Raw genomic sequence first — 12,167 nt, 5'->3', positions numbered from 1 at the left:
AAAATTTCAATTCCTTTCCTAATTCAATGACAGTAAGTTTATGATGAAATATTTTGCCATAAAATCCAAGATAAATATCATCTCTTTCTTCTGAAATGCTAGATAAAATCAAAATGGCATGGATTCAAACCATTTAGTATGGGGAAACATATCTATGGCATCCTTTTCTTTATAGAAAGTACACAGTAATTCATAAGCCTATTTCAAAATGTAAAAACAACGATTCAATCCATCAAAAATGAAAATTGAATTTCCATTATGGCACAAGCACTACTGGCAGTGATTTCAGAATTTCAAAGTGTATACACAACATGTAAACATACACTAAATATTAGACCTACTAGTAACATATCAAAATACATAATTTTTTTACATGTTTTTGACAACCTAACACATTAGGTGATTTCAAGTTCAGTGTTGACATTTTGCTGTTGGTGTTAGGTCAATTTTAACACAAGTATTACACCAAACATAAAATGAAGATGGTCTGAAAAGTCATTCACCAGTTGTTGAGATGTCAATACTGTGATCTGGATCAGTTTTACACACTCAGAATAAGTTTTGGAGCTAGGGGAAGCAATTCAAATTCCAACACCAGACTTAAAATCACCCATTGTCAGAAGTTGCTGAGCACAGCAACAATCAAAGTAATGCGCACTGAATTAAAGAAATACAGCTAATTGGAATAACTAATCACAACATGAAAGTTCCTAAAAAGAAAAAAGAAATAGTTCAGAAAATACATAGTCCAACCTCCTTTATATTATTTACATAATTCTTAATGATACATCATAAGAACATACATTGTAATTGATAGTAAAATATATGAATTTTCTGAAATGGTAATAAGCCATTTCTATACAACCTCATTGATAATCATGTCATCCTTAGGGATAACAGGTTCAATTTATTACTGCCTTGTATATAACAGTATTTGACAGCATTTTTTGCTGCACAAAAATATCCATTTCATTTGAAATGAAGAAAATATAATCAAGCATTATGAGCTTTGCTTTTCTATACATGTACTTCCTTTTATCTTTCTTAAACTTAACTGTTACGCAAGCAGCATGATTTCTATTCAAGAATGATATACATCTATATAATTTGAATCAATATAAACATGAAAATAATCATGCCTCATGCATGATTATAGAGAGTGATACAAAAGCTTAACTGAACATGATATTACATACTCATGTTGTTTTGGAAATATGCTGAATTTCAAAAGCATCCATCATGGCGAAATACAAAAATCTTTTGTGAACATTTAATCAACCCATATACATTGTCTATTTATAGAATACTCTATTTTATAAGTGGAATGATAAATGTAACAAGGTCTTTCAGAATGTTTCATTCAGTTTCCTTGATGATATTTGGTTTGAAGTCTGGAGCAACCACCTTGGGAAGTTCTTCAGCATACATCTCATATCGACCTGTCATCTGAACAATGATAAGGGGAAAAAAAAAAATATAAGGAAATATGAAATTAATAGTAATACAAGTGTTTATGAAATTCTTACAGACACAAACAACTCAATTGAAACATCCTCTCTTTTTATATCACTCTTCCTGAAATTCTCCCTTCTTTACTTCTCTCTTCCATTCTTCATCTCATGCCACTCCCTTCCTGGGGAGCATTTCATTCAGTTTATCAGTGATTTTCATCACATAATTTGCTATCAGATGAAAGGTAGCTTGTAACATCAGTAAAAATGACTAAAAAAACTCTCTTATGGATTGCTCCCCAATTCTCCCTCTCGCCCTCCATCAACTCTTTTCTTCCTCTTCCTCCTCCCTTCTCCTCCTCAACTCGCCACATCTTCTCTTTACTTACAGCCTACTCATTGCTCACACAACCATCAATAAATCTATCAAAATGAGCATGAGGAACGATCATAAAGTAAACTCTGCGTAGGTTCACTTTGCATCAACAAAACACATTGCCCAAATTTAAGATTTACTTAACGTCCATTGTTTTATTGGTTTACATCTCATATGAGGTAATGATTTATAGACCTTGTCACATCTGCAATATCATATTAATTTCTTCGCTTTCAAAATCCCTTATTGCTCGTCTCTAATGAAATGAGAACAGAAAGGGATTATAAGGGTGAATGCAGTGAAATCCCTGCTGAAAGATGTGATGATGAAGTTTTTTTTAGAGTTAATATTGAAAGGGCAGATTAGACTATACTTCTCTGTCGTATACTGACCTGGAAAGCCCACTTATCTCTGACTTGTCTGATCAGGTTCAGATCTATTTCAGTCACCAAAAGACCATCTCTAGTCCTCGACAATCCCTGTTTCAATTAAATTTAAAGAAGTGGCATCACTGAAGTGTAATAGCATTAAACTTAAAGACCCTCAAGAATCAGCTTTCACAGGAAATTTGACACCGTCATGACATTAAAGAAGTTTAACTGTTGTCTATCATCTAAAACACCTTCAGGTTTTAAGACCAATAGATATAATGTAATGAACAGTATATCACACCCATCACCTCATATTTATCATCTCACTTTTCAATGCCTGATAATGCATAAAAAAGGTTAAGGAATATCTGTGGTGAGACAACCTAATCAGCAGAGCCACAGAGATCTGTTGTATTGTAGGTATGTCCAGTGTTTTTAGCAGAGTCTGGTTTCAGCAAATTAATACCCCATCCCCCCCTTGAATGCTTAATAAACTGCATTTTTGTTCCAACTTAAATCAATTCTTGACTGCACACAGTAAAAATGTATGCATCTGCCATCTACAGATTATGAATAAAGTACACATCTAACTTGAAATTTGTCAAATAATGACCTCTGTTCTTTGAACACGAGAGATTGTAAAAAGATATGAAGTTTTTGTAGGGAGGGGACACAATAGAAGTACCACTTTGTTGTGGCAAAGTTTTGAGCATCCCATTTGGCTTTCCATACTCTCCAGTCATGATATCATTTTCTATTTATCTACTTTTCCGGATATACCCATACTTCGGAAGTGGAAATGCATCAGAAATAAACTCTCTGCCATTCCTTTGCTAACATTTTTTTTCTTTTGAGATTGCATACTTGCTTAGTATCTTGCTTTCATCTTTATTTGATGCAATAAAAGTATGTCTTTTTTCCCCCTATTTTAAGCAAATTTCAAATCTTAATTTCCTAGGAACAAGTTAGTGGGATTATATACAGCTTTATTATTTGTCAGCTCATAATAGACCTTGACCTCTTTAACAGTAACAAAAAAGTACTGACTTACTGGGGTTCGACTTCCATCTGGTGCAGCTATATAGCTTGAACCTAGAGAGGGAGACAGAAATGATCACTTGGTCATTCAGTTAAATAATAATATTAATTAATAATATTGAATAATATCATTAAATAATAATAACTTTATCTTATATAGCACTTTTCATGAAATTCATATCAAGCACTTTACAATGTAGAAAATATAAAAATATACAAAGAACAAAAATGAAACAAATTATATGAAAAAAATATAAGTAAAAGATCAAATTATCTGTTATAAGAGCTATGTTAAATATGCCATTTTCAATTTATAAGTCTTTGATGTATTACTAAAATTACAAATGCACCAACAATGTAAGAAAATATGAAGAAAAGAAACAAAAAAATATAAACATACTCACCATAGAAGTGTCCAAAGTCATTATGAGCTGAAAATTAAATATATGAAAACAAAGTCTTATATAAGTAATGAAAATAAAGACATTCACATACTCCTTTGATAAGTCAATTCTAATAGAATGACAAGAAAAAATTGCAATTATATTCCTTTGCAATTCCATGTTATCAAAGGGGAGTATTGTTTGATGCATGTAGAAATTTTTGCTTCTGATGGAGTAAGATGTTCATATCTCTTCTAAGTGTATGATCATTAATACCTGAACTTGCCATTTTCATAATGAAACTGAAAATATACTAAATTAAACAAACATTGCACTTTCTGAGCTTAAAAATCAGAAGTACATACAATACCTTTCTTTCCATCTCCTGATGTAAATTCATTTGGGAAGCTCTCCTAAAAAAGTATAAAGGAAGGAAAGGATTATTAATCAATGTAAGGTTAAATAGAGATACAAATACACATAATTATTTGCATTGGTGAACATCCATGTATTGGAATAAATTTAATTACTGCAGAAGAAGCTGGAACAGAAGTAGCAGAAGCAATGGTAGTAACAGTTTCATCATTATTACGACTATCATTATGATTTCATTGTCAGTGCCATCATTACTATCGATGTCATTTCTATTATTACTATATAAACATCATTATGATTACTATTACCATCAGAATTTTCACCATCATTATCACAATCATTATCATCATCAATCAATTTCTTTTCCTTACCGTTCCAACTCTATTGATGGCTGCTGTGAAATATGTTTGAGCAATGGCAGCATTCCTAGCCTCAATCCCCCACATTGGCTCACTATATGATTAGTAATAAAAATAATATTAAACAATCATGAATGCTTATCACATTGGAACAACAGATAATTAGTAAGTTCTGGGGAGCGGTTCATAAAAGGACTTGTTGGATGTTTCTTCTGACAAGATCTATTTTACCCACAATTGCCAAAGTAATAGTCCTAAGGTAATCAAAATCAAGGAATTTGTCAGATCTAAAAACTTGTTAGACAAAAAAATGTTGATGAAAAACAGGTTCCCCAGGTTTCTGCTATGACTAGACATCATTGAACCATAGATGAACAGAGGAAATTGAAAATATTTACTAACATTTTTTGAGTTTTAATTTAGTAACCATTTTTGCAAGTTTGTATTTCTATACACAGCTCAAATCCCAGCCACTGTATTAATTTCCCTGAGTATGAAATTCATGCACACTGTGCTGAGTGATACCTAGAAATTTGGTTCCTAATATTTCGTTCCATTAAACACTTCTATGGTGGGATGTTGGCCAGGCTAAAGCTCAGGTAATTATGACTATCAGCATGTCCAACACTCTGCAAACTGGATATACATAAAGCTGCTTAAAAATTCCCCTAACCCAAAGGTGGCATGAACAAAAGAATGCTCACAATGTCAAGATTGGAGGACATTCTAAGTGAATTAGTTATGAAGATGTCATGTTGGCCTTTACACAGTAAATAAATCATCAACATATGAAGGGGATAGTCTATTGAAACATTCAAATAGCAGGGTGCTATATAACCTTTTAGAAGCACTTGCCCACTTGGGCAAGTAAATCTTTAAATAGTTGGGATATACTTGCCCAAAAATCTATTTCACTTGCCATAACAAAATCCTTGGAAAAAAAAGTTTTACCTCTTCAAAAGAAAGTTTTGTGGTTTCATAAACCATTGACCTTTTTCTCTCTTTTGACATGATCTGATTGACCTTGTTATTGCATTTCTTTTTCCAAAGTGATTTTATATTACCTGCCATGACCAAAATTAGGGTCAGTACCATATCATATCGACCCTAATTTTGGTTATTCCACTGTGAGAATTTTGCTTGCCCAATTCAGGCAAGTAGTTTTGGTATTTACTTCAAAAGACTTTCCCGACTCTAACTTTTACTTGCCCTGGGCAATCGGGCAAGTGCTTATGTAGCTCCCTAATATAGTAGTAACAAAATCTTAAAATTGTTGGAACAGTAAAACGTGCAATGTACAACTATGAAAACACAAAAAATCAGTGTAACTTTCTTGATCTCCTCACCTGAGTGCTCCTACAGTAGCAGAAGGATTAAAAACAATCTCAGCTCCATGAAGACCATACATCAACCAGTTCAGTGGATGATGACGACCATAGCAGATATTGATGGCAATACGACCTGCACAGTAAGATCAAGAGCCAAGTCAATCCAAGCATCCAAGAATTTGCTTTTAACTGGTAGGAAACAAATTATTCATGGACTACTATGTCAGGCATGGATTGAATTGCTCCTTTTCTCATCTGAAAATATATATGTCTAGCTTACAATTACGTGGAGTCTCAACTATATTTGAAACTCCATCAACCTTCTGTAAGTCAAAGTCAAAGATTCGACTTGGGTAGATACATTCGCATTTCCAAGCTTTTTATCTACAAAACAGTTACATTCTCATCTTTTTTTCAGCCATGAAATATCAAGATATATCATTGATGTCCAGTTGCAAAGATAACCATAAATGATACATACGTGTATTCTAAAATTGATGATAACACTTCTAAAATTGCAATCAAAATCAAGGCTTACACAGTACATGTTAATTTGGAAAATTTGGACAATTGACAGAAAGGCATAGGTCCAATACATTTGTTGTAAGTCTAAATGTAACAAGTATGCATATCATTCTACTATTGGAGAAATGACAAGTTCCCTGATCTTCACATAGGTAAACTTCATACGCTAGAATTTGATCACTTACCAAACTGGGTTTCAAACACTCTGTGGCCTGTGTTGCCTTCCATGTAGTAGGTAGACTAAAAGACAAGCATATAAATTACATTGAACTCAAATGGGAAATAAGTCAACGCAGTCAGGTACCAGTTGTACTTGTGAATTATATGAAAAAAAAAAACATTTCAAATACACTCCTCCACTACAAAATGTCTATGAGTTTTAGGAAGCCTGTCTTTATCTACCCCTTTTCATTATGAAATTAATTCATCCCTAGTCAGAATCTGTATGGTTTGCTCAATTACTCAATTGACATTTTAATAAATGTTCCACTGTCAGTTCCCCAATTCTTCTCAATCACATAACAAGGAGTCCTTGTCTAAAGCTAACATTGAAAATTGGTTAATAACTACTCCAACATACCTCATTGAAATCCCCTACTCTGGGAATGTGATTCTTTCTGCTTTTTCCAAGTACCTTCCCAGTATTGGAGATCACAACTTTCAAGAAAATACAAATGAAAAAAAAAATAAAAAACTGTAAATCAATAGTTTTGGAATGATCAGTATGTAAAGTGTTTTCAACTATAAACTGGTACTTAAAAGGGAACAAAACGAAATCTCTCATCATGAATCCTGTAAAAAAAAAATTGTTTTTCATGATTCACATTTAAAAAATTCCAACAATATATTATGAAATCGTATCTTATTCATTAGATGAAAATAACAGACTCAGTCATTAGGATTTCAATATAATAAAGCTAACAAATTGGCACTGATTCCATACTAGCAAACAAAGAATTTACTTGTACATCATTCCATTAAAAAAACACTGTCAGTTATCTTTAAATTGACAGAAAAATAACATGTTTTTGTTGTACATTAAAAACAGAAATAAAAATGTAACAAACATCACACAATTTCTAATCAACAACAGCAACATTAAGATTATAATCTATGATTTCACCACTTAACCTTTTTTCAAATATTCACCTGCTGCGTTATGGATGGTTCCAAAATGAACATCATCTCTTTCCAGTATGGGACAGATGACTACCATGTTGTATCGCCTGGCAAACTGAAAAAGAGTCAAATCAAACATCAAGTAAAACTACTTTATTTTAATCTAGGCAGCACAATTCAAGAGGTAATAACACTTTTTTTTAGTTATTATGGGACCTTTTAATGACAAAATATAAAATAAAGGAGTACTCAATAACACATCAATAGATCCTCCTATCAGGAATAGAAAGGGAAATATTTTTAGAAGAGACGTTTTCGCGGTTTGCTACTAAATATTATACAAACTACATTCATTCATTGAGTTGAGAATGACAGTTTCATAAAGGTTTGGATTGCCCAAATAATGCAGTTTATATAATGGGAGTGACCTAATATTTGATTTGGGAAAATGGTTCTTGCTTAATGATTTTCAAGAAACAGTATGGTTGAAATTAAGGTTGTGATAAGATTTTTGGTACAAAGATCATGATGATTACAGTTAGATTAGTTTCAGTTTTAACTTTGATACTCAAGTTACTTAGCAGATCTTCCATAGAAGCAAAATTTGTTGTTGCATTACCGGCAATTAAATTGACACAACTGGCAAGATGTTACACATTGGTCCCCTAAATCATGGAATATGTGTTTCGTAAAATGGTGATATGGATCCTAATAAAATGATTGACTAAGGTCTATCACATGAGTCATTCATTAAAGCTAACAAGAAGTTTGCTAACAACCAGTACTAATGACTAGTTTTATTAAAGTCATGGTTTTGAGATGAGGCTGGTTTATCAAATACTATATACCCATGTTGCTTTCCTATAAAATGTATAAAATAGTTACACACACTTATTTGATTTGAAATAGTCCAAACTGCCCCAAAAATGTTCCAAAGGTACTTCATTTTTTGTAATTTTTACTAATTTTTATTGAAAAAATCAAGATCCTATTTTTTTTAAAGTGATGACAGAGTTCAGCTGGGGAGTTTTAATACCTCTTGGCATAACTGCACACTAGGGCCATCTTCAGCTGACTCAGCAAACTCTGTCCAAGGTGTCTTCTCTCGAGTACAGAAGGCAAAGGGCATTCCTAAAGAAGAAAAATTATGAATTGATAACAGCTGACATTTACTTTCAGACAGTACACAATGAATATTGACCCTTTCATACCAAAGTTTGCTGGATTTCAGAATTTCCTTCAAAACGTTGATTCTCCTTGTTAATTTTTACCCCTCGTCATCATCAACATCATCATAATCATTGTCACCATCACATCATCACTATCACCATCACCACCACCCCATTCATCACTATCAATCTTAATCTTCCCTTGGATACTTAATTTCCTTGATTGGCTTTCTTAGTGCCTTCCAAGTTTCAGTAAAGGTTTTAGTTAAGAATAAATTCTTTTTAATGTCTTCTTCAAAATATGTCTACAAAATCTTGAGAACTTGCCCATCTGATTTTCCACTACTTTTGACTAATCATATTTTGGTAAGACAGAAAATCCTTCCTTACCAAAGGTTTCCTGCATACAAAGAACATTGACACCGGCTTTACCAGCAGCCTCCGCTATTTCTGCAATTCGCTTGTGAATGGCATCTTTCTGTATACATGCAGAATCAAAGAGAAAGAAGGCTTCTTCACTATTTAGCACAGCAAATCAAAATTTATCTTTTTTTGGTTGGTTCAATATAATTTTTCCTTGCTACAAAAATCAAATACCTGTAATATCTCTCTAAGAGTGTTGTTCTATTTGCATTCTCATTTGTTCTTGTGGACAACTTTTTTTACAAATTCATAAATATAAAGATTTATTTAAAAATTGTCACTTAAGTTTTAAAGAGTTACTGTGGTCTCCATATAGAAATCAAGAATATCATACTGAAATGTGGTAACTGGCACAAAATACGCAGTAGAGATTGCACCCCCTTTTCTTCTCAAGATATTTATTTCTCATTTTACAGAATGGTTAAGGTGCATCAATCTGCATAAACTAACCTGTTCTTTAACGGGTGCAGTGGTTGGAAGCACAATCTTGTTCTGTATCAAGCCAATACGGACTAGACGAGGGGAACGCAGCTGCTCCTGGCCTGCACCTATCTGATAACCTTTGACCTCAAAGTTACCATTCTCTCCTAAGGCACCACACTCGGCAGGAAGAGCAAGGACCCTGTAAAATGCATACATGTAAGAAATTAAGAATAGGGTTTAGTTTAGACGGATGTTAATTATATGATTAGAGTTAATGCATTCCAACTTCATTTTCCTGAAGCATGCATCAGGGCTTGAAATCATCTTTAAATATGACTAATGCAGAATATGAGAATAGTGGGATAAATAGTTATTGATCAGAACCAAGAAGTATGTATTGAAAGGAAGGTTGATTTATTGCCTTTCATTGTATTTTTGATGCTGAAAGTGAAAGTCCTTGGAAATAATTTACTGGGGTCTGGGCGATATGCAATTCCATTTTTATTAAATGATTTTGAAGATGGATACATTTGCACCTTCTATTGTTTGTCTGTTTGGTTTTTATTATCTACAAGTACAAAATATTAAGTTTGTAGTTGAAAATCAATATATGATTGTCTGCACTGTCACTTGTCAGACTACATCTCTGTCGTCTGGGCCCGGGGGGGGGGGGCACTCGACCAAAAATGTGGTGGGGGTGTGCCGCGGGCGAGACAAAAAACGGGGGCCTTGAAAAGCGGGCTTATTGTAAAAAGGAGGGTCCTCGGAACGGGCTTCGGAACGACAAATGTTTGTGAAAACGGGGGTCCTTGGAACGGATCGCCAGCGTGTGTGTATGCATCCCTATGGAACGGTCATGCGTGCATGATGCAGCTGGCGCGGCCTCCGCCGGCGGAGCTCTGCGGTCGCTTTTCACCAAAATTCGACTCATTCAATGCGATCGGAGCGGCGTAACGAAAATATGCGAAGCTTTGGAGCGGATTTCCCTCTTCTTTTTTTTCGATAAGAAGAAAATGCTATGCCTTGGAACGGAAATTTGAGTGTGAAAATGGGGGTCCCCTCCGCGGCACATACCCACTATGCATTATATACTGAGTGCCCCCCCCCCCCCCGGGCGTCTGGGTGTTCAAAGGTGAAAAAAAAGATTTTGGGAGTGTATACCGTACTTTATCTGTTTTGAAAGTGAAATCCCATTTTCTTTTACAAAGGATAAATCATCTGAAAATGATCACTCAATCAATGCTAGTAACAAAGTTACAAATAAACAGTTGATTTGAATATGAAATAGGAGTCCACTTAAAGAAACGTTTTTACTTAAGATCGGGAGCGGAGCCTCTCAACAGGCCAAGATCTATGTCTCATTGACATTATAATTAATCAGAAATATAAATTGTCATTTCAAATATTTCTTCTTCAATGTGGCATTGCCTGTCGATGTATACCATAGTATAAATAACCAATCCAGGGTCGAATTAATAAGGCAGTGTATACAGCCACACGCGTGTGTCTTTACCATCCAGCCACACGCGTGTGGTTATATCCAGCCCACCTATCTGTGGATACCGCCACACGCCGCGCGCCAGTAATAACAGTAAAACGCGTATGTAGGTCTGACCGTCTATATCACGATCAAAATAACCTCATTTCTTCATTAAATTCTTACATTCTAAACCACTCTGATTTCTTTAAATCGTTTCAATTTCATTCTCACCGTCTTCTTTCCTTGCTTTTCTTGTCTTGTTACAAAAGGCCGCCTGTTAAATAGCAAATTTCCACACTTTTTTTACTTGTGTCGATTCTCTACTGACTCTAGGCTATGTGCGCGTACGTACGAAACCCAAACTGTGTATGTCTACTACTGCGCTGCGCTAACGCTGTATGGGTCTGCCACCGCGAAGGAAGCCAGAATCGACACAAGTGGAAAAAGAGAATTTGCTGTTAAACAGACGACCATTTGTAACGACAAGAAAAGCAAGGAGAGAAGACGGTGAGAATGAAATTGAAACGATCTAAGGATATCAAAGGGGTTTAGAATATAAGAATTTAATGAAGAAATAAGGTTATTTTGATCGTGATATAGACGGTCAGACCTACATACGTGTTTTACTGTTATTACTGGCGGCGTGTGGCGGTATCCACAGATAGGTGTTCTGGATATAACCACACGCGTGTGGCTGTATACACTGCCATTTAATAAATGCCAACTCGCAGCAAAGCTCCAGGCGCAGCTCGCTTGCAGACCATGGATTCCATTAGGAGTTGTCCGCCTCATCTTCCCCGGTCCAGAGCTAGAGCGTGGAGGGGAGCAGTGGGTCACGTCAGCAAGCGGTGCTGTGCTGCGTGTATCGTTTCGCAGCGCGAAGCGGCATTCACGGTCCCGGTTCACGGCATTATTAAGGCAGCGACTTATAAATCTTATTCTAGATTACCAGTACACCTAATTTTATTTCCATTACCTACAAGATGCACCATACAAAATACGATTAACTGTTTGCAGCTTATCAGCTGGGAGGTGCTCCTCCAAAATCCTTTCCAAACTTTCTGGCTCAGATGCCATCTTCAGACTTCACTTTACCAAAATAAAAACAATTGTTTATGGTACATGGTATGCGCATGCGCTTTACCTAAAATAACCTTAAAACTGAATTCGATTCCGACAAAGTTTCTCTGACACAGTGGCGTAGCTAGGATTTTTTTCCCGGGGGGGCACTGGGGGGTCCTTGCTTTTTCAGGGGGGACACCGGCCATTTTTCCGGTGTGTGTATGTGTCCACAAGGGCGGATCCGACTTTCGTCAATAGGGGACGGGGCCCGAAATTATCTTCACC

The 12,167-nt window shown here is 35.1% G+C and overlaps 1 protein-coding gene across 1 annotated transcript; it reads right to left on the bottom strand.

Moving 5' to 3' along the window:
* Positions 1 to 960: 960 nt before the first annotated feature.
* LOC121408998 (beta-ureidopropionase-like) lies at positions 961 to 11,904 on the bottom strand. Its single transcript, XM_041600765.1, has 14 exons — positions 11,797 to 11,904; positions 9,368 to 9,539; positions 8,885 to 8,972; positions 8,362 to 8,456; positions 7,356 to 7,440; positions 6,787 to 6,863; positions 6,392 to 6,446; positions 5,700 to 5,814; positions 4,366 to 4,447; positions 3,990 to 4,032; positions 3,641 to 3,667; positions 3,250 to 3,290; positions 2,220 to 2,306; positions 961 to 1,446 (listed from the first exon to the last, which is right to left on the bottom strand). The coding sequence occupies exons 1-14, from the start codon at positions 11,895 to 11,897 to the stop codon at positions 1,357 to 1,359; spliced, it is 1,158 nt and encodes a 385-aa protein (XP_041456699.1). The 5' UTR covers positions 11,898 to 11,904; the 3' UTR covers positions 961 to 1,356.
* Positions 11,905 to 12,167: the final 263 nt, after the last annotated feature.

This window comes from Lytechinus variegatus, chromosome 2, assembly GCF_018143015.1.
Source record: "Lytechinus variegatus isolate NC3 chromosome 2, Lvar_3.0, whole genome shotgun sequence".
Taxonomy (NCBI): domain Eukaryota; kingdom Metazoa; phylum Echinodermata; class Echinoidea; order Temnopleuroida; family Toxopneustidae; genus Lytechinus; species Lytechinus variegatus.
Note: the sequence above shows the minus strand (reverse complement) of the source record. Positions and strands in the feature narration are given on the sequence as shown.

What these genes read in the sequence shown, in the direction of transcription:
- LOC121408998 (XM_041600765.1), bottom strand. Translation starts at nt 11,897, where the DNA reads ATGGCATCTGAGCCAGAAAGTTTGGAAAGGATTTTGGAGGAGCACCTC. An exon ending in AACCATCCATAACGCAGCAG is followed by an intron (nt 6,864 to 7,355) that starts GTGAATATTTGA and finishes TTTTCTTGAAAG; the next exon opens with TTGTGATCTCCAATACTGGG. An exon ending in GAGATAAGTGGGCTTTCCAG is followed by an intron (nt 1,447 to 2,219) that starts GTCAGTATACGA and finishes ATCATTGTTCAG; the next exon opens with ATGACAGGTCGATATGAGAT.